Here is a 23,555-nt window from a genome sequence, read left to right as displayed (position 1 = left end):
TCATAGGTAGTTCTTTCAAAGATTACATTTCAACAGAGAACATGTTATAACTCAGCTGCACTTTTTGTCATGTTCTGTACCATAAGTAGTGAGGGTTATTTTTCTCTCTGTTTTCAGCTTCTGAAATTGGCAGACCTATTTTCACAGCCACCTTTGTTTAGAAAGTTGGTGAAGATAACATTGAAAACAACAAAACATACCACTGTAGCTGATAAAATGGAGTGATGGATATGTGCATGTTGTATACACAGTGAAAAGAAGTTTCAAAGTACTGATTCTATTACATACATTTTTCATACATCTCTCTTGGTTCAGGTTTTTTCCTCCTTTTTTTAAAAATCCTTGTCTATTCCACAAAACATTTCAGACTTAGCTGAATTAAAAATAAAACACTCTAAGGAACAGTGCTCCCTCAGGTATATATGAATATGAAGCACTGCAAACATTTGTTTGTATTAAATCTTAGTACATTTCTTCAATGTATCTGGTTTTCTGGAGGAATTTTTCATGAAATTTGGGGATAAAGACACATTTGCAATTAAAAAAAAAAAAAAAAGTTAAAGTGTGAATTGTGGTTAAGCCACAAAGGTTTATCTTACAAATAGGAGGCTCTTCTATTATACCCAGCTTTTTAAGTTTTAAATAAGTGAGGTTTGTTTATGCGGGCCTTTTTATAGATTCAAAATTGTAATAAACCTTTTTTTGAGCCCCTGCCTTTTTTTTTTTTAACTTGTTATATTATATTTTAAATATTGTCAAATTTAAGTGAGGTTTCATGAAAATTTAGCTAGCTTTATTCACCATTTAATAAAAAAGGAGTTGGGAAGTTTTTTCTGTGTTGTGTTTCATTTTCTTTTTTTTTTTGGAAGACTGAATACTTGAATGTGTTGCTTAAATTTACTGTTTTCTGTTGTCTACAATTTTTTACATTAAGAATGTTTTGTTTAGCACGCTTTCTTTTTCTGAAAACATTTCTAAGATTTATCTTTGGGATTATTAATGGCATGGATGTGGTGAGTACCTGTGCAATGGTGACCATCTTGTCACTTGCCCTTCTGTAACTTCAGTATTAAAACTTTGTCATCTCCTCCTCTTTTCTCTTCATCCAGTACATGCTCTCCTTTGAAAATGGCAACTTTTGTAGTGTTCCTTTTGTAGTGTTTTATTCTTTGAATCTTGTCTTCATGAGTATTTGAAAGCTTTTTTTAACACTGGAGAATTGCTTTCTTGTCCTTTGGAGTGGTTCAGATGGAGTTTATGTCTGGTGTCTGTTTCACTTCTCTTCAAAAGATCGGTTACTTAACCACTGGTATGTCTTACCTGTTTAAGTCTTGAAATGCTCTAAATAATATTGAAAGTAATACTGTGTTTGTAGTATTTCTTGTTCCTTTGTTCAGCTGGGGAAGGTACTCTTCAAGAAACAGCATGTGTATTGTAGTCTGTAAAAGGTGTAATATAGAGTAGGAGGTTCCAAAACACAAAAAAAATGATAGTTTGAAGCCTAAGTTCATATGATACAAAAGTCTCTGAAGTATGAAGAACCATTGCTGAAAATGAAGTCCATATTATGCACAGAATTGAATTTGTCTACTGTTTGTGATTGCTTTATACAGAATGTAAGTCCTTCATAGCTTCTGTGTTTTAATTTTTTTTAGGAAGAGCAGAATCGAGGCAAGCCCAACTGGGAACACCTGAACGAAGATTTACATGTACTTATCACTGTGGAGGATGCTCAAAACAGAGCAGAAATAAAGCTGAAGAGGGCTGTTGAAGAAGTAAAAAAGTTACTGATACCTGCAGTAAGTATTTGTATGCAAGCCTTTGATTTCCATTTTCAGAAGGTACTTTTGAAATACAACTAATTTACTACAGGTGTAAGAGTAAGTCTGCAGAGTGGCATCCTAGAAGGAAGTTAGGATATGATTTGGTAATATTCTAGTGATCTTTAAACATGTCTCATCCCAGATTGAATTATTCCTTCGGACACAATAGTATTTTAAATAGACATTGTCTTTTTTTGCCTGTTTTAGATCAGATATAGGAAATTGTTATCACCTTTAGAAGGCAATGCTGAACTGTTACAAACACTAGTTTTCTGTCTTTCTTTCAGTATTAGTATTCTTTAAGGCTGGGGAAATATGACATGCTTTTATGTTTCACTTTGAGATGATTCTGATATTTTAAGAAACAAAGGCATGTGTTTTTAGATCGTCACATTAAACATTTTGCAAAAAGAACAAAACCGTTTAGTATCAAAAAACTTTGCTGTCAGTATACTGGGGAAAATTTTTTTTTTAGGGAAATGTGAAAATGGTTGTGTTTCTCATTTTCTGATAACTTAAATGGGCTTCTGCATAGCTAGATGACTTAAATCCTTTTTCAGAGACCAGAATTGCCCTGTGAGAGCCCTTGTCTTAGATCTTCTCTGCATTCTCACTCAAAGCAATGTGGCTCAGTGTGGCTGTGTAGTGCATCCTATGCCGTTAACTTGCATCTTGTGCTCATTTTTACCACCACTTTTGTGCCCCTGTAAAATGATAAGAATAAATTAGATCTTTTTCAGTGGCAGAAAAACTTTCCATGTTACAAGGGAAAATTGAGACTATCTTGTGAAAGAAAGTAGTAGGTGGTATTAAAATGGCCTACTGATTTTGGGTACTTAGTGAATGCTAATAGATGCTGGCTGTGAGGAAACTTGTAGTGACACGTGCAGTCTCTATAACCAGATTAATTCAGAAGACATTTTTGTTAGATCTTTTTCAGTGGCAGAAAAACTTTCCATGTTACAAGGGAAAATTGAGACTATCTTGTGAAAGAAAGTAGTAGGTGGTATTAAAATGGCCTACTGATTTTGGGTACTTAGTGAATGCTAATAGATGCTGGCTGTGAGGAAACTTGTAGTGACACGTGCAGTCTCTATAAGCAGATTTATTCAGAAGACATTTTTAAAAGTTACTAAAGATAGGGAGAGAGACTTAATTTCTTAATTATCAAAAAATGGTAGACTATTAAGCAGGAGGTATGAAAAAATGTGATTTAGACCTCTTGACATTGCACATTGTCAGTTTCTGAAAGCAGAAGACAGAGAAAGTAGATCTTCAGAATTTACTCCTTTATTAAAGAGACCTTGAGCACATTAGGATTGAGTTTATAGTCAGAATTTTTATACGGGCAAAACTTAGAAACCCTTATGTTTATTCTTTAGCTATTGCAGAGCAAACAGTTTAAAAACCAAACTTCTGTGTGACTTAATTTTGTCAGGTGTTTCTTCCTTCTTCTACCTCCCCCTTATTGCTGAATAATATGACTGAAGGGTCAACTTCAGGATGACTTGATAGGTTACAAACCCCCAGTATGTCTGAAGTACTGGTGTGTATACTCTGTGTATGTTTGTGTTGTGCTTGTTTTGTGGACCTGTTGTGTTCTGAGCCCCAGAAAACATGTAATGCATTAGTACTTCTTTCACTGTGAAAGTGACAAGCCAGCTCTTTGTCTTGAAAGCACTCTGCCTCGGGTAGTATCCTAATCAGTTGGGGAAGCACTGTAATCCTGATTACAGAAATAACTGTTTTTCCCCTTTAATGAAAAATAACAATACAGGGCTAACTATTGTCTGAATAGAACATCACTTAAAATACACTTTGTCAGTTCACTTCATTATCATTTTTATATGTTATGCGTAGGCATAAGAGATTTGGGTGTTACGTATTACTTGCACAAGAGTTAAAGGTCTGCTGGCTCTAATTTCTCAAAAATACTCCTTGCTGAAACAGGTATGTGTAGTACATACTAATTAATTGGTATATAGGTGAACTTGGTTTTGTACTACCTATTGCATCTGTTCAATTAGTATAAAAAATGGAATTGTGGCTTCAGGCAGTTTGAGAGCTGAAAAACTCAGTTTAGTGTTAAAAGGTAGGAATTGAAAACTTCTATGAGGGAAGTCATAAACCTTCAAATAATCAGGATAAGCGTAGGGAAAAAAGGAAATCATAGTGAATTATAGCAGTATGAGTGAAACTGTGGATTTTGGAATATTATAAAGATACTCCAAGATGTAAGAATGGAAAATTGTAAATTCCCTTTCATATGGTAGAATACCTGCTACTATTACTGTTTTTCAGATAAATGTCAAAATTGAAAAAAAAAAGTAAATGTATTTCTGTTCTATCACTGTCCAACTTGATTAAAATTTGAGACTATGTGGGAGAGAAGACTCATTTTCATTCTTGCCATACAGTGTGACAATGCTTTGTGTTTGAGATAAATTTCAGAAACGTGCTAGTGTTCTAGTGTTCAGAGATGGAAATTAGTTGCTAATTTCTTGGAATGATCAGTTATTTTTGTACTCAAGATGTTAAAAAGCCTAATTACATTTTCTAGCTACAGTGTATAAATAGGCACGTTTCTTAAAATGGATTTCTTTTTGAATGTACTGGGGTGAAGAGAGACTATTTCAGTACTAAAGTGTGTTTCCTAAATTTATGAATCTGGATCATTAGTGATTTTTTTTTTTTCCTTGTGGATGTGAATTAATATTTTCCCTTTTCATTTGCTTTTGCATTTTTACCAAGATAGTTGTACAGTCAAATAGTTTATCTTTAGAAATGAAAAGCACAACTTGAGGAAGACTGGCTGAACAAGCCATTTTTTTCTCCTTGAGGAGAAAGGCCAACATTTTTTAAAAATTATTATTCATTTGTATTTAATTTACATTTCTTTAGCATGAAACCTTTTTTTTTTATTATTTTATTTTTTTGGCTGTACTGCAAGTTTCATAGGACTAATTCTTTTCCTCTTCCCATAGTTCAGTGAGATACTGATCTTTATCTAGACCTGCAAGATCATACAATATTACTTCTTCCATGTTTTTCTTAAAAAGGAAGTAGAATTAATAAAGCAGTCTGCAGACTTTAGGGATCACATCAAGTTGTGCTCTCCTTATGCCTCCTTCTGAAGTGAATCCTCCAGATCATTGATCTCTCTTTATTGTGGGAGCTTTGAGAGTTGTTTGTTATTTGCAAGAGTTAACGTTAGGATGGGTGGTTCTCTTGCAAAGGAGAGGAAAAAGGTGCTCTGGGTTGGTTGTTCACTGCAGAACAGAAGAGAGAACTCAGAACCTTTTTAGGGGGACATACATAATAATGAAGTAGAGCTTACCAAATCAGAGCATCATTAATGGTTTGAAGTTGTTCTTCGAGCTCCTGGGCTGTAGGGCTGAACTCTTCTGCCAGAAATGTTAGGCTTCTACGAGGTGTTGAATAAATCTTTCTAGCTGGATGAGTTTATCTAGATTTTCCTTTCATTTTACCGATGACCATGTCTCGTTTAATTACTAATTCACCTTTATACTAGCTGGCTTTGTATAGGACGAGGCATGTATGACAAAATTCAAATTATGGATGAATACTTTTTACCCCTTTTTCCTTTTGATTCCACATGTTTCCTTTCAGAGGAAAAGATCATATTTTTGGTTTCTACTTAGCTGTTCTAAGTTGGTCTGGAAACAGTGTTGTTCAGATTTTTTTATTGCTTTTCCTGTGTTGGGACAGCTGTAGTTTTAACTTGGTTGCTGCTGCCATCTTCTTGGAAGACAACTACAACGCAGAATTATTCAGTGATGCTCCCTGTCTAACTTTGTTTATAATTTGCCACTACTATGTAGAATTTTACAGTTATGATGGGTAGGAAAAAATGCTTCAGTAGACGCTTGTTTCATTTTGCTCCTACATTTGGATCTTGCCTGTAATAGTGATTTTTGACTTTTTAGTCTTGAATATCTTTAAATTTAGCTGTATGAGAAAGTAAATGTGCTGTATATGGCATGATTTTTACAAACTGGAGCATATTTTATAGTGGTGCTTGGTATGTCCTCATTCACTAACTGTCCTCCTCCTGTTCAGTCCCTGTTACTCGAGCTGTTACTTTGATGGTGTTTCTGTTTTTAATCACACCTATGTACAACACAGTTTCTTTATATAACAGGAGAGAATATTGTGAAGGGGCAATAGTATTGGTAGAGTGGTTTATTTTTCAGCTGAATAAGCTAAAAGCATTTCTTTCTAAAAGACTGCTTTCAGCAAGTGTGATGAGGTAGGGCTTGTTTATTAATTAAAGTAAATTTCTAATACCTTCCATGTAAGTGTGGTTGAAAATGTTCATTGTGGTTTATTTTCAGCTACTTAGAGTAAACTCAAATGTGTCTTAATTTTTACCCTGGGAACTTGGTGTGCTGTAAATTCCATTGCAAAATACAGAGAAAAAAATTGAATTTAAGAATGTTTAACTGTGCTTTAGCCTTAGTAAAATAAAAAGAACATAATTATTACAGTAATGCTGTACATAATTTGTTGCTCTGTAATTAAACTAGCAAAAACTTGACATTTGAAAGATACTAGAAGATTTCATTTTTTTATTAGCTATCTAAAAAGCCACAATAAATTCTGCATGCAAGTTTGACTTTCTTGAATAGCTCTTTCGATTCATTCCTACATGGTGCATTGGTTTTACATTTTTGCTTTCATGAGTGAGAATATAGTGCTGCCTTGTATAGTTTCCCTGTTGAAATGTTGGTCATGCTGTGCAATCCATTGTTTGCTGCTTATTCAGTTCAAGTCATGAAATTAGTAAGTGATGCAGTAGCAGAAAAAGGATACTGCTGTCCTTAAGAGCATTTTAGGAAATTCCTATGTTATGTCTGCTTTGTCAGTTCCGATAGAAGTCTCTCAGGGTGAACAATCAGACGGGAAGCTCTGTACGAAGGGCAGTGAAGCAGCCAAACATCTTGGCAGCGACTACTAGATAACGTGGTAAACTTTTTGATGTGGGGGAGAGGTGATAATGTGTTATTTTTAGTAGCATGAAGCGGACTTAATGTTTCCATGACCGTATGAACCAAGGGCTGCTGCAGTCCTGCCATTCCTTCATGATTTGCTGTTCCTGCTTCCTGTTTTGCATCAGAAAGCCCTGGCCTTCATCTGACCGTGTGGCGAGTCCATTTGGTGTAGAGCTTAACCTCACTGACTGACTTGCTACAGAGTCAGGCCTGGTTCAGCACTGACAGAATTGACAGCCTGAGAACAGGCAGACAGGGAAAAATGGTACTGCAGCAGACATCCCTTAAATAAACAAATTTCTGTACAACTGCGAGTGAATATGTTCACCTGCAACATGAGAGTAAAATATCCTGCTACAGTGAATTTCTGTTATGGCAGTGGAAAACAAAAGAGGATTGTAAGTATTCCTCTTCGTGTTTTCCACTGTCCAGTATGTCTAGTACTGGTAATTTCAGTACCTTATTCACAAACTGAATAAAGAATTATGAGAGTTCTGTTGAGCAGTCCTTAAGTAAATTCTGCTATTCATTTTAATGGTCTTACTTTCCTGAAAGTATTTACTGTCATGCAAGTCTGAGTTTTAAAAATAAGAACATGAATTTCTTACACCAGTTCACATACGAAGTGTTTACATATTGTACTTGATATGTCACTGCAGTGTTAAATTTTTGAGTTTACATTAGTATTAACTAAATTATTTTGGGCCAGCTGCAAGTGAGAAGTAGCTCTCTCCATCATTGTGTACTGTGGTGGAAACCAGTGGTTCATTACCACCAAAATACTACCTGTTGAATGGAAATGGTTTTTTGAGACCATATTTACTACAACATATCGTGATGATTTTCAGCTGAATTGAGATAAATCTGGTTTAAATTTTGTTAGAATTTGTCAACTTTCCTGAAATGATCGTCATAGTACAAAGGAGAAAATCAGAATTATTCATCAGAATATTGTTCAGGGTGATAGAGCACTGGAACAGGCTGCCCAGAGAGGTTGTGGAGTCTCCTTCTGGATATATTCAAAACCCACCTGGATGCCATACCCTGCAGCCTGCTCTGGGTGAGGATTGGACTGTCATGAGGTCCCTTCCAAGCCCAATCATTCTGTGATTCTGTGATGAGAATAATTTTGAAAAGAGATATAAAATGTGCTGGTTTTAATATGATGATAAATTGGTTTTCAACTTTCCATTTTCAGAAAGTTGACAAGTAATTAAATGGCAAGTACAAATTTATGGTGATCTGTGCCCTCATACATTTCAGTTGATTGTTTTATAAATTTGGACATAGTCATGACCAAATATAACTGTAAATATGTCTAGTTTTATTAGCTTATAACTTAGATAACAGTTCATAGGGATTCTTACTTCCCCATGGCTTTCCTTATACTAATGGCAGAAAGAAGCTTCTCCAACAGTTATTTATAAGCACCTTAATCCAGCTGTTACTCTGAATCTTCTGGACATCTGATGGCTTCTAGAACCCAAGGAAATTAGTTAGTTGTGCCTACCTACAGTTACTGTTGAATACCCTCTGTTTTCCCCTTTTCCTTCTTCTCCACCATCCTCTGTATTCATTTATTTAAGGTGTTGCAAATGTATGACTAGAGAAGTGGTAGGTCTAAAGTCTGGAAAAGACCTTGGGAAACTTAGAAAATGGACTCTTCTCAAAGAGAACAAAGAAGCTCTGTTGCCTGAAACTCAGCTGGGACATGCCCTTCTAAAGCATGATTATGCATTGATTAGGAGCTCTAATTAGGTTCTGCATGGGCTTTGTCTGTCTTCCAGAAATGAGCTTAATCTCTTTGGTTTTTTGGTAGACATAGTTGAAAGAAAAAATGGTATTGACCTATTCTAGTAATTTGTTTTGTGGTACCTGTAACTTCTTTTTAATTTTTCATCTCATTTTTTAATTTTGCTTCCTCTAGTCTTGGATATTTTCCCAGTGCTTCCTCTAGTAGATTTTTCTTCTTATTACTTCTTCTTCCATACTTCTGTTTGTTTTCTGTTGATGGTCCTGGAACAGAAAATGTAAGTTGGGATCTTTATATAAAATCTTGTTACAGCATTTCTCCACTTTTTCAAAAAGCAGATGATTAGGCTACAATTCTCCTTGTCTGGCCATCTTAATGAAGATGGTGACAAAACTGCAGTGAATTACCCATGCATTGTTTTTCTTATCCTTCATTTCTAGTTACAGTTGACTTTTGGTTGGTTGATTTTCTTTTTTGCTATCGCAACTTTATACCTAAGTGAAAGAAATGGTAATTGTAGAACTGTGATTCCTGGGGAGATGTAGTATAAAGAGTAGGACTTTGTTATCCTGCACTTTTAACACATTTTAATGCTTAACACTAACCAGACTATATTAAGGAGGTCAGATCACTTCATGCATGAGTCACCTTGGAGTGGTTTCTGGAAGGATCATAGCAATTGCAAAGATTTTTGTGTGAAACAGTAGTAAAGGAACGAGTAAACATCTCCCTTTTCCAGCCATTTAAAGCATTCTTTATTGCAAGTGTTAATTTTGAAATCTAGATTTCTAATTATACTGAAGTAAAGTTTGTCATACAGACATCTGTGGTTTAATGCTGACTGATGATTTACAGTCATCTAGTTGGTCTACATTATGCTATTTTGACGTCAGACACAGAAAATTCTAACCTGTGGAAAAGCGCCAAGGGTTTTTCACTGACTATTCAATAGAAAACTTAAGTGTTTCTATTTTAAAACAGTACAGAAATACCAGAGCTTCCAGTGGTGGGATAATATGGTTTCTTTTTCTTTCACAATTTGTTTATAGGCTAAGACTTTAACAGGGGAATTATGGATATGTTAGCAGGATTAACATAGGTGGGCATGATATAAGAGATTGGAGCTGATTATGTTAAATAGCTTATATGATTTTGGACTAGGCCATTTGTAACATACTTTATAATAAATTGGAGAGTGGTAAACCATCCTGGAAAGTGATAGATGAAATCTTACTGGAAAGTTGCATTGCTTGGAAAACAGTTGATAGAATCTTAAATGCTTTTCCTTATTAAGTAGTATATTTCTTGTCTGTTGTTGGAAATGGTACGAATTTTATAATTTTTTATCTTGCATCTTCTGTATTTCAGTAAGTATTTTAAAGTCTCTGCCTTGTTTTCAAACATTTTATTAGTAGGGATAGCTTAATGAAAACAGTACTGCCTTTTACATTTTCAGTATTACCATTATTAGCTCATTTTTAATGTTTTCACAACATCTGTGTATGTAGTAAATTGTGTTAATCAGTTTCAACTTGAGTTGTAAAGTGAGATGTGTTTTATATTCCAAATCACTTGGAAATACTGGATAGAAGGAAACTTCAGCACCAGCAAATCTAATGAAGTCAGAGGTCTCTAGCACTATATCCAGTCCTTTGATACTGCAGCTTTTTATAAATGGATTGGAAGATGTGAGGTTTTCTATTTGACCAAACACAGCTGTAGATACTAAGAAGTTTATAAATAAATAATTCCAGCCTTTGATAGATACTTTGCTACAGCCTCCAAAATTGTACATTACAAATCCTTTTTCATGAGACTGAAAACATCAAAGCCCCAAACCCACCATTTGGAGTTGGCTGTCTTACGATCATTTGAAGCAGTATTCATGAAGACTAATTTTCAGTCAAGTAATTGCATGCATTGCTATGCCCTCATCTTAGAATCTTTATGATTCCTTCATTCTCTAGCTTGTGTCCTAGTTTGAAAACAAGAATTCTAACTTTGGCTACCCTGACTTTCTTGGCAGCTATGCTGATACAGTTGTACTAAAGCAAGCAAATGATAATCAGGTGAAATGGAACTAGAAGGTGGAGTGGCAATTTGTCAAGTGTACACATGGGCACTTGAGTGCTGTGGTGATGGAAGTGGGCAATTCCAGTTCTTTGCTCAGCCTTTTGGCTATGTTAGGCAGCCGGTGGCCTTATTTTTCTGTCTGCTAGTCTGAGGTTTCAGTTTTTAATGAGCAGACCTGTAGCTTCCAGGATCTTAAAGAAAAGTTTCAAAGTTTTAAAATAAAGCTTGGTTGCTTAGTTCGTTGGAATTAACAGTCAAAATCATTACTGTCAACAGACATCAGATATGTTGAATAATAAAATCTTCATGTATTGTTCAGAAAAGCTGTTTGCAGGAGTATAGTCACTTTTTTTTTGTCTTGGAAGATAAGTTCTGAAAGACCAAGGGAGCTGAGAGGATTGTCTGGATTTCTCCTGGTTTAAACCCGCTGCAGGATGTATGGTAACACTGTGCTAATCTGATTTGTCATTAGTGGTATCCTGGCATATGGAACAGATAGGCTATTGATACAGCATTGGGAAGAATACTGTTTTTTCTTAATGCCAGCAAGAGAAAAGCCTGTATGTGCCTTTCAGTAGTCATTTCTGAAGTCACTGATTAATTTCCAAAGAAGGTGGTTGGGCTGTGGAGAGGGACTCCTTTAGTCATCCTTGCAGTATCAGCTCCTCTCTTAGTGGATGGTGGAGAACTCTTCGAAGAGATACTTTATTACTCAGCAGTGAGGAGAGCTTCAGGGAAATCTCTTACTTCTGAAGATCCAAAGGTCAGTCAGATTCAAGAAAGATAAACATTAAAAAAAATCAGGCTTTTAAAATATACCAGGTCATAGCAACACTTGTTTTCTCCTATGATAGCAAAGGTACTTTAAATAAACCTTAACTTTTTCATCTGTAAAATGTGGTGAGAGCACCTTATTGTTTTTTTAAATACTCTGAGAGGTAAATGTTTACTTAATGATGAATATGTGACAGGTCATTACTGGAATGCTCTTTCTTCTGTAGCAGTGTAAGTAGTTTTACAGGTGATTTTTGGAGGCAGAACCTGTCTAGGTTACTTCTAAGAACTTGAAAGATGCACAGTTGTGTGCATCAGTGGTTTAGGTTTGGAACCTAGGAATTAATTTTTACTAAAAGTCTCAAATTGAGTTGAAAACTTTAGAAATCTTTGCTAAGACAACTTCTGTGATGATGTAGTTGAGATGTAATCCCCAACATACACCTGAGGTGCTGGTTTTATTTATTTTTGCTGTATTTCAGTCTCTTTAGTTAATTTTCTTCAAATGTGAATCACATATAGGCTTTCAGCCGAATATTAAGGTTCAGGGGAACTAAGGAAACTATATATATGATTCCATGTCATTTAATGTAAAGCACTTGTGATTTAAGGCATGGCTTCTCTTTCTAGATTCAGTAGCCTCTTTCTGATGGAGATGTGTACTAGAATCATGAGGGGAAAGAGAAAACAATTACTCCTTTTGGTGTTTTGATGTCAATCACTTTGGGTTTTTTTTAATAAGCTTTGCTTTTTTCTTTAATTTCTTTCACAGAAATGTCAAAATAGAATCCTGTTTAATTAAAACAATTGATTAGCAGGGAACCTTAACTGGCATAAGACCAGTAAATTTATGACTTTTTGGCTTCTCTAAAAAGCTTGTATTTGAAGGGAAGCTTATGTAAAAAGTAGAAAAACTGAGTTTTTACTTTAGAGTACCAGCCTGTTACTTATGATAAAAAAAAGTAATTTCAGGAAAAACGTAGTTGTATTTATAGAAATTAAACATGTCCATATTGCTCTAAAACAATTGTATTAATAGCATATGGTATCAATCCAAACAAGTAAATATTACATTCCAGAGCACAGAAATAAGAGTGTACTGTGGATTCTGAGGGAGAAGAATATTTCTTTTTTTTTTTTTTCCCAAATTATCCTTTCAGTGCTTCTCTATACAGTTACCTTCTCACTTTACTGTTGTGGCATCCTTTAGATGTCTGACTGATTAGACCAGTTCTTTTCCTGTCTTTGACCTCAGGCTTATGGCTATACTCCCTTAACTTTGTCAGGATTATTTTTGAGTTTCTGGTGAGAAAAGTTTCTTTTTCTCAAAAGCACGTGGGTGTGTTGCATTTATGGCAGAGAACAGTATCTGTCCTGTTTGCCACATAACCCACATTTAAGAGAGACAAAAAATGGCACCATCTAAAAGCCGGGTTTAAGAGTTTTTCCATGTAATTGCTTGGAAAAGGCGGGTTGATAATATGTGTCTATGCCTTCACTTGTGACGGTGTTCATTGATTCAGAAGTATAAATACGTCTGATGAGGATTTAAGTCTCAGTTCTGCTTCCTATGACAAGTACTTAGTGCAGTGCAGAGCTCTTCTTTTCTCTTGATACCCAAAGTGCAACATCTTAGGGGTGCTAGCCAGAGCACGGTTCTCCTGTCCTTTCTGTGTACATGCGAGTTCTGCAAAAGGAAGAAAATTGTATTGAACCCAGAGTATCATCCTGCTTGGAGAGACTCTTGTAATCCTGAAGGATCTGATGCAAGTGAAATTGCTTCTCATCTCAGTAGTGATGACCTTGCTCAAGAACAGTTCTTTGGTTCATTAATCTATCCACACTTGCTTTTGGAAGTATAGGAAACTACTTCCAAAACTGCTTCTGTGAACTCTCCACTACCTTCCAGAGTATTTGTTATATGTTGCCTCATTTAAAATACATTGCTTTCAGGAAACCATAGCAGCTGGTATTTCTGAATCATTGCTGAGCCCTGCAGCCTCCTCTGAAAGATGTTTTGGGAAAAGAATTTGTAAAATCGAATATGAACCAGTCTGTCACTTAGGCCTCTCCAGTTAACATCCAGACCTCACCCTCAACAGTTTTATGTACTTGCACAAAAGCTTCTGCTGTGTTATTTGCTGGTTATCTTTAGGTAAACCAGTTGGGTTTTCTTATTCTTGAGATGCCCCTTCCTCTCCCCAGTAAGACTGACAATATATTGTATCCTAGACAGTTGAAATAAGAGCTTTCAGAAGGGTTAAAACTGGGGGCTCAGTTGGTAATAAGGCTCAGTTGATAAAGAACGTTTCTACTGAACACTTTCATAATCAAAACGAAAACCAAAATTTTTTTTGTTGTCTGGTGGCTCATGGGGTAGCCAAAAAAACAAAAGAACAAACTTACTGCAATCCAAAATATGAATCCCATATAGTGATTTCAGATGCTGTCCAGCTGGACTGATGAACTGTTTTCAAATGGCAAAGCAAGGTAAAGAAGTGTGGGTGGTAGTCTGTGTTACCATCACAGTAAGGCAAAGGAGCTTCTTTGTATTTGTAAACTGCCAAATACAAGTGTATAGTACAGTCTTAAATGTAAAAATATTGCCAGAAACCACAAATTTAAAATTACATTTTATCCTTATTAAAGTATTAGTAATAACACTAGGCACTAATTCTTATTTAAGTGAAGATGAGCGATATTTCTGTAGTTGAAATTTGAAGTTGAACTGTTCTTGGGGGGAGGATGGGAGTGGCAGACATTTATCTGTAGAGGAATTTGTATGCAGTACCTGGGACCATACTGCATTCAATATGCGTAGGTGGTGTCTCACATGTAATACATCAGTAAATTTACACTGTATGTGCAGTGTAAGATGCAGCAGTGTAGATATGCATTGAATGTTCTACAGACATATGAAGACCTTATCAAGAACACCAATAGGCACTTAATTAAAAAATTAATAAAATTGGCAAGTATGATATATGGGCAGGCATAATTAATGCATCCAGTATGGTTTTATCTCAAATGCTCCTTGCTTCTCAGATTAAAGTACGTTGTTAGATTGATTGTACCTCTGGTACTAGTCCTGACTTCACCAGCATCCTTATAAACCACAGAATGAATTGCATGTAAAGGTCAGATGGAGCAATATATGAGGGGTTTTTTGGGGTTGTTTTGTTTTGGGCTTTTTTTTTTGTGTGTGTAGTGGTGTTGGTTGGTTCGTTGTTGTTGTTTTGTTGTGGGGTTATTTGTTTGGGGTTTTTTAGGTTGTTTTTTTTTACTTTCCTGTTGGTAGAAGTTGTAGACTGCTTCACTAATTGGGCCAGATGGATCTGACTGCTTTGTTAGATGAGTCAGCCTACACTTTAATGATGTTCTTAACAGTACGGCTGCATTTCATTAGAAATGTTGCGTGATAAAATTGTCTTTGGGTTTCTTGTTTGCCGTTGCATATAGGATTTTAGAACTAAATCTGTTCTTAAAACAAATATGCAGTAGGTTTAGAATATCTCAGTAATTTTTTAAGTGAAAGCTTAACTTTCTCAAATGTTATGAATCAAACTAATGCACAATTTAAAATCATCTTTTGAAGAAAAAGTATGAGATGTAAGCTGTTCACTTCAGATTAAAAGAGAAATCAGACGACACGTTTTGAAATTAAATGCATTGCTTGATTTCTCTCTCGAACATTTTAAAAGTTGGCTTCCTTCCCTTTTGAGTAACTTTCTAAGAATGTGCCTTACTTTTGTGCACTTAGTTCTTTACTAGTTCTGGTAAGTTTCCATCTGGAGAAAGGAAGAAAAGTTGTTGTAATGTTTACTGTGGGTGTTCCTGCTCCAAAAGAAGTGGTGGTATGACCAAGACAGACTAAAATTAATTTTTTTGGGAGGACAGACCACCATCTTTATTTGCTGTAGAAGAATGAGTTAAGCCAGGGTTTAGGCTTTCCAATACACTGTTAGTCCAGAGACAGCAAATGTTTATTCTCTTCAGCATTGAGCTGCTGTTTACATTTCAATGAAAGAGGGGACAGCTAGGGCAAAAGAGCAAGGGTGCAGTCATTAGTTTCCTTCGCATTTTCTCGATTAAAAATGACAGGGGGAAAAAAAGCTTTGCTACAAAATCCTCACATCCCCTTCTCAAAATAGATAACGCTGTAAAAGGGCCTGCGTGGCTTTTTAAAAATTGAGACTTTCTCATGACAGAGAGACCGGGCTCTTGCACGTGGAGTATAATGACACAATACTCAGTAGCATTTTATGTAGTTCCTTGATATCTAGTTTAGACTATTACATGCCGTATATAATAGCAATAACAAGATTAATTAATTTCATTTGAGAGGTGACTAAGTATCTTCAGTATTCAGCACACCGAATTTAGTGGTTCCGTTGTCTCCTTCGCTGTCAATGCAGCTGGCTTTTTGCCTTCCTCAGTGTTTGTTCTGCACGACTTAGTGGATAGGAGATGCTTTGTCTTCGAAGTCTTGGAGCCTCTCTTGTAAAAAGCCGTAATGTGAGAGTACATCCCTTCCTGTACACAAAGGTGTTGCTGCTGTTCTCTGCCGTGCACAGCCATTTTAATCTGAATGGGGAATCTGTCTGGGGACCCGAGTACGGTAATTAGCAGTCTCTTCAGAGTGTCAGAGCAGAATTACCATTGTAATGGTTTAGCAGGAGGATAAAAGGATTGAATTTGGGTCTGCCTTCCTGCCAAACTAAATGAGTTGCCATGGGAATTTTCAAATATAAGAGGCGTTTACTTAAAGCAATTTGGCGAGTTTGAAGAAACTCGTAAATTACGGGGTTTAGAGGAGAGATCCCTGCTTTCTCTGGCATGGGCTGAACAGCAAAGAAGGCTGTTAGAAAGCTGCTTACATTCTTAATGAGAATAAGTTGATCCATGCTCCCTTGCAGACTATCAGCTTATTAAGGCTAAACTGTTTCTGCTAAATACAGTACAGTAAGCACATTTTGAGAGACATAGTTTGCAACAAATCCCCGGAGTAAAAAGCAAAATCTGATTGCTCTAAACATAAATTGAATTTCCTTTGCTAGATTAGATCTATTTTCAAGTAATGCTATTATAAATGGTTCTCTGTATTGTTTCAATAAACATTAACCTGCTATTGATTTCAACTTTCCTCTGTGCATGTAATATTTATTACAACACTTGTCAGATCTGCTTCTGAAAGGGGAGGGAGGGCATTGAGGTTTCTTTCGAAAACAAATAAGGTCCTATGGCCCTTCAAACTGTTGTTTTTTTTTTTTTCTTGGGTCACATGTAAATGTTTTCCCAGCTCAGGCCTGCCTTCTCTCTAAAGGGAGTTGGGCTTTGACCTGCTGACTTCTTTGTCAGCACCGATGCTATTGAAATGTGAGAAGATGGACTTGGTGCTTTCACAAGTGCCTCAAGTGATGAACATCACTTATGCTTGTTTAACCTTCAGTTGGGCTCGAGAAGTCAGCTGTAGTAGACTGTGGAAGAACTGATGACCGGTGTTTTGCACCGCTTGTTTGGAAGCATGTGTTAATGTTCTCCTAGCCGCTTAGATCGGGTAACTTAAATAGGAAAGTTTATACGTGCTTGAATATTTTGATAATAGCTTTAAAAATGTATATTCAAGGACATGTCATACTTGAAACAGTATGCAATATTTTCCCCAAAATAATTTATATCAGTTATATAGCTTAAGGCTTAAATGTTGCCTTGTGATCCTTTGGAGTACATATCTCAAATCTTTACTCATCATGACTATTAGGATATGGAGGTGTAACTAATTAAAAAGAGGGCAGTACTGCCGTAATGGCAGCAATTTTAACTTTAGTTTAAAGCCATAAAAAAACGGTTAGAACTCCTTGATATAATCTTACATCACTAGCAGGAATCCTGTGAATTAGAAAAGGAAAATAGTAAATTTGTGCTGGTGATTCAGTGGTTGAACAGCTGCTAAGTTCTAACAAATTCCTGAACTGTTACTAATGATGCAGCTGAAGCTGTTTGGTAGCCTCAGGGTCCTGTTTCTGTGAAACTTTAGAAATGTCTCCAAAGAAATTAGAAGACAACAAGAGCAGCATTTACTCTTACTAATACTCAGAATTTTAACTGTTCATTTAAAGTTTGAGAAATACCGTCAGGGAATTGATTTCATCAGAATTGATCCCCACCCCCATACTTTATTATTTCTTAAAAGAGTTAATATTGGAAGGCAAAATTTAAAGGTATTATCTAAGTGTGAAGTGGCTTGAGAAACTGAAACTATGAAACCTTCTACACTCTGTATTGTAAGAGGGTTGCTAAATGATTAGAGGACATTATGAGCATTAAAAAAAGTATGTAGAAAAGGCAGTGCTTCAGACGACTCTTTGGGATACTAGATTGAACTGAGTGCTTCACTTACGTCCTTAATTCCAATACCTTACAGGAGCTCTGCAAATTGATGCTATTTACAGAAATCAGGCAGTAAAAAACCTGGAAAAATAAAAAGGTATTACAGTTTTCAGATTTCAAAATCTCGGATTTTTTCTGCATTTTAGAATTTTGGTTCCCTAGGTTGTGAGGCTTGATTGGGACCTATATTATTTTACATCTTGTGCGTTCTTCCTCTTCTCCTCTCTGCTTGACTTGCAAAACTGAGGTGAAAATAAGGGGCAGTAGGAGTGCAGGAAAAGATTAAACTGGCAGGATTTTTTGGCCGGGTCAGATGTTGAGATAAGGATATTTTAAAATTACAGAAAACTGAATCTGGGCTACATAGTGTGATTTTAGTTTTGCAATACCTGTGAAAGGGGAAGGTGGGCATTACTGCCTAGTATTTCACTGTATTTTTTTTTAATGAGGGGTTTTCGTAACCTAAAACTTACTGATTGGTCACATCAGAAACATCCTTCTCCAGGGTATATGAAAACATACATCAGGCAAGTTACCTGATAGACGATGGATATTTCATTTGAAGGGTATTCTGTCCTTTACCTCATGAGCAGTGTAGGAGAAACCTTATAGTTTTACCATCTAAAATATGGCATACAGAAAAAAGTCTGGGTTTATGTAAAACTGAGATGGGCCTTCTTAGTTCTGAATCTGATTCCAGATAAAAGTATGTTCTCAGGAGTTGCCATGAGTCTGTTGTTTCATATTGAAAGCAAAAGTCTGCTCTCTGCTTCACTGGTGAATGCAGCTGCAGGCTAATTAATTTGTGGATGGATATAATAAATGAACACTTTTCAGATTTTTCTAAGCGCTAGAAAAGTAACTCACAAATTTTCTGGGGTTTTTGGAGAGGTAAATCACCTTGTTGAATGTCTCAGCCACCACTGGAGAACACAGAGGAAGTGTCATGGATGTGCACACAGAAAAGGTGGGAATACCATAATGGGGAAGAAGTGGGAAGCTATGCAAAGTACTTGTTCTCTGTGTTTAATTTGCTATATTTTGAGGGTTCTTGGCTCCTGCTGGTCCAGGAATCCAGAGAATCAAAGAAATGTGCATGCTGTTAGACCAGTGGGGATAGCAGCTGTTTCTTCTCTGGGCACTCCCTCTTTTCTAATAACCTCTCTTGCAAGTATTTTTATTCAGTCTCCGTTTAGTTCTGCATCTGCTGGGGCATTGTTACTTTTGCCTTTGATCTTTAGATTCCAACAGTTTGTTTCCTTCTACAATTTTTTCACTTACTAACTTGTAAACTTTTTGGAGCGGGTTCTTAGCATGTGTATTGTGGGTATCTGAACTCCAGGTCAGAAGAGTGTTTATATACTCTTATGCTAAAATTAACATTGCATGCAGAGACATGAAAACAAAATGCATCGTCTAAGTTGTACAATTCTTGGCTAAAGAAAATCAGCAGCTCTCACTTAATCTAGTTCTATAGAAGAATGTAATACACAAAAAAGAAAAAATATCAATAAGGAAACTGATTTTTGTAGAGTCCTCTCACTATCAAACCATGCAAACTCCATGTTTCTTAACATGGAGTTTCGTAAGTACTGGCTATGCTATTTAACTGCTACGGTTTTAAAGTTGCTGGTATAAGGTGTAAGAATTGCCAGGTTAGGATGATGATGCTTTTAAAGAGGTTTGAAATTAGTTGTTTTCAGTGTTTTTAGAACATGGACTGCAAATACCAAAGAAGGTCAAAGATCTCTCCAAAATATGAATGTGTATACTTGGAGTATTAAGTAAATGGTTGAGATTGTAGCCATTGCTCCTGATGAGCAGATCTACAGATGGAGAAAATACACTTCAGACAGTTTAAGGTAACTGCTAGAGGAGTGTGATCAGTACAGCTGGCCAAGAGAAGCTGTAATAGTATTTCTCCACTGAAGGTTGGCATTGAGAGAGAAGAAAGACAGAAAGGAGAATGATTGTAAGTAAAGAAATGGGCAAAAACTTTAAAAAAAAAATTGTCAAAGAATGAGGAATAAGAAAAATGAAATTAAATATTTTAATATGAAGAGAAATTCATTTAGTTGTCAGGTGGTGGTTTTCAGTTAGAAAACTGCTGGTCTTCAGAATTAGCAAAACTAAGACTCCTGATTCCACATGGAACTGAGTCAATTGACACGCTGAGGTGTCAGCTCCCATCAGTCTCTCCTCCCTTACTGGTGAGTCTGCAGTCTGAGCTCTTCCCGTTTTGTAACCTGGCAGAAGAATACACAGGTTTAAAAAAAAAGAGGTGTTGCCAGATGAGCAGGTTGGCATGGTTCAGTCCTGGGTTCAGTGATGGGTGCAGAAGAGCAACAGTGAGGAGAGAGTAGGACTGTGACCGCCACTAGCTAAATTGGCTTAAAGTACCACAGGAGTGCCAGTTGAGAGGCTTTTTACATCTTGAAAAATAATTCTTGACTCCTTCGACAGCAATGTAAAACCTCAGCCTAGTCATCCTGAACTAATTTGTAGCCTGGGAAAAAAATCTTAAGAATAGCATTTTAATTTTTTACGTTCTGAAATTGACTGTTGTATTTGCTAGGCAGACTTGTCTGAACTTGTTTCCTCTGAAATTATTCTCCCTAAGTTTTCCATCTGATTGATTCCCATTCCATCCTCTGTTTTGCAGAGTCTTAGCTTCTTGAACTCATTCATGCACTGATGCACAGCAACTTATTTTTACACATTCTTGAAAGAAAATTCCATTAATTTATCCATTTATTTGAATCGCTTCAGAATTATATGCCTTGCTTTTCACACCTTTTGTACCACTGTTGTCCTTATTTCCCTTGGCCTAAGGAAAAGAACTTCATTTGTCTCTTCCCATTAATGCTCAGTAAATGAATATTCTTCAGTTACTCTCAGTGTCCAAAAATTTGCATCACTTTTTAGGTTCACTTCTTAATTTTTCAGCCATGTCTTGTAACTGAAAGCTTAAAATAGACTTTTTATGAGTTTGGTTTGGGATTTTTTTTCCTATGTATTATTTTTTACACACATTAAGGGAGGTTTTTGCTGCAAAGTGCTATGTATAAGAATATAGTCCATAAAATTAGCGACTTTGTGAATTTAGGTATTATTTTGAAATATTCATGAGATTCTGAGGCTCAGGAGATTAAGAATCACTAAGGTGATTTATCTTGTAGTAGAAAACGTATTTTAAGCTGCTTTTGCTTATGGTTGTGCACCTTGTCTGCTGAAATACAAAAGTACAGTTTGGCAGTCTCTGAAAGTTTAATTCTAACTATATTTCTAACATCTGAGTCTAAATTTGTTTCTTCTAAAAATTGGATTAGAGCAGTAAATGTTTAGAGAACCAGAGTGTCTGAACAATATTCAAACAGATTGAGACAGAAGGATGTGAAGAATTGGGTCAGAAATCTAGAAATGGTAAAGTGTTACTTGTTCAACAGGACTCAAGGATCATTCTGAAAGCAGGTGGAAATCTCGTATCAATACAATACAGAGTGAGAGTGAAGAGCAAGGTACTGGTAGGAAGTGTGTGGGAAGAAATTAAGTTACCACTGGAACAATTTGGTGTTATTAGGGTGGATTAATATTTTTAATACCGACATTGCTTGTTCTCTGCAAAGGTCCTACAATATGCATCTGGCATTTAAGGTTAGTTAGAAGCTACAGGGGAGATGCTATGTAGAAATACTGCAGGAGTATCCTGTCAAGAATGGTTTCCTGAGCATGACATGACAGCATTGATCTAGGATGGCTCAGTGGCTGCAGTTTGTTTCAGCCACTGTTCAGGTACCCAGCTGCTTAGAAAATGAAAAAGGAAAACCATTAAATGAAGTTTATCTGTGTAATATCTGGTCCAGAGTCTGTAGCAAGCTGTTCAGATGCAACACTATAAAACATGTGATGATCAGCAACAAAGAGAAGCACAGAAGTCTTGATTATTTCTGGCCCAGTATAGCCTTTAACTTGCAGTGAAATTTATACTGTGAATCCTGTTAAATGGTTACTTTAGTGTCTGTGTCTGCTGAGGAGGCAGATTTTTAAATTAGTGTGTAGAGCAGAGGGGAAGAATGGTGAAATTAATTATTTAAGATAGGCCTGATACATACTTCTCTCATTCTAGGGCAGAAGATTATACTTAAAGAACTTAATTGTCTTATCATGTAGGCTCAATTATTATATAGAAAATAAATTATAATTAGTTGATTCTGGTAATGTAGGATTTTAGGAAAAAAAGAGATGAAAAAGTCCTGGTCAGTAATTTCTTTAGGGATTTTCCAAATGGGTTAGCTAGTCCTTTATTTTGGCGAGTCTCTAGTCAGGTCCCTCATAATCCCAGTACCTTCTGGACAGAAGATGTTTGTTATACCATGGTCTCATTTCCCTATGTGAGCTGTCACAGCTTATGCTTGCTTGGGAAAGGTAGAGTTCTGAAACATGGCCCAAAACCAAAACTGGCAGACTTGTTATTTATGCATGGCATCTGCATAATCTTGGGAAGGGGGAAAAAAGTCTGTAGGTTTTTCTGCAGATTCCAGAAAACACATTTTATAAAAACTGTTGTTTTATTTAGTGGGGGAGGGAAGTGGGGCAGGGGGAGGGTGTTGGTATTGGGGTTTTTTTCAGTTGTTCTTGGGGGCTTTTTGTTTGCTTGGTTTTTTTTTTTTTTTTAATTTAACAAGTTTTAGGAAAGTTCTCTATAAACATAGCTTGCTGAAATACAAATTTCTTTCAGAAATTGGTGGATAACGGCAAGGTATTTTTATTGCAACTTGGTATCTTTTTTCAAAATGTAAGGGGTATTTTTTAAAACACTAGTCATACTTTCAAAACTAAATTTTTGTTACTGCTGGTGTCCCCTATTTTCAGTAATAAGTATTTGTAATTTGGTCTTAAAACGTAGCAGAATAAAATCTCATATACAAAGTGGAATATTGTAAGAAACTGAATTCATATTACTACATTATGAAAATTAGGTGGTTCTTATTTGTTAAAATCTGGATGATAAATACTGATCTTAAGGTATATGATTATATCCCAAAGCCCAAAAGGTGAATATCTTCAAATATGAAGTTGGTTTAATTTTCTTTGACGCTTATTCCAGCTTCAGGTTCCATGGGGTTTTTTTCCCCAAGAACTATGATAATTAAAATAAGACTTGTGTATGTTTGAATTATTCTGGATGATTATACTGGAAAATTGTGACTGCATTAAAAAAAGTCAAAATACCATCACTTCTGTTATTCTAGAATAGGTACAAGAAACTGAAGTATGCTGCATGATTTTCATGATTTACTAAGAATCCACTAATCTTTTGTAACTAAAGTTGCTAAGATTAAAGGAATTGATTAAAAAATTAAAATCTCTTGCATGTATATTTTTATGTAATATTTGTGGATATCAAAAATATTTCGGCTAATTGAGAGTATCTTAAAAGGCTTTAAAAAGTATTTTTAATGCTAAATTTATGTTACATAGAAACAAAATAATGATACAAACTGATAGGAGGAACTTCAATGCCTTCCCTCTGCTCCTAAGTGACAGCACGAATAAACGTTCAGGGCTGGCTGGGGTCAAAAAGCTGCCTTTTGTCAGTTTGTGATCAAACCTGTGCTTTGCTGCCTGCTGCTCCTAAGTGATGGACACCTCACAGCTCACACACCTGTGGCTGCTGTGTGTGGCTCAGGCTCCTCAGGCAGCCTTCACCAGCCAGAATGGCTCCCCTCT

General features: G+C 36.0%; 1 protein-coding gene across 13 annotated transcripts in view; it reads left to right on the top strand.

Annotated features, from left to right (window-relative positions):
- Positions 1–23,555, top strand: part of QKI (QKI, KH domain containing RNA binding) — a 155,648-nt gene that overhangs the window by 101,444 nt on the left and 30,649 nt on the right. For all 13 annotated transcript variants that reach the window (XM_017746112.1, XM_017746105.1, XM_017746123.1 and 10 more), the window contains one exon: positions 1,656–1,799. In XM_017746112.1, coding sequence (XP_017601601.1) covers positions 1,656–1,799 — 144 coding nt within the window. The remainder of the gene's footprint in view (positions 1–1,655; positions 1,800–23,555) is intronic.

This window comes from Corvus brachyrhynchos, unplaced genomic scaffold, assembly GCF_000691975.1.
Source record: "Corvus brachyrhynchos isolate BGI_N302 unplaced genomic scaffold, ASM69197v1 scaffold70, whole genome shotgun sequence".
In the NCBI taxonomy this organism is placed as follows: domain Eukaryota; kingdom Metazoa; phylum Chordata; class Aves; order Passeriformes; family Corvidae; genus Corvus; species Corvus brachyrhynchos.
The sequence above is the reverse complement of the archived record's forward strand: the minus strand, read 5'-3'. Positions and strand labels throughout refer to the sequence as shown.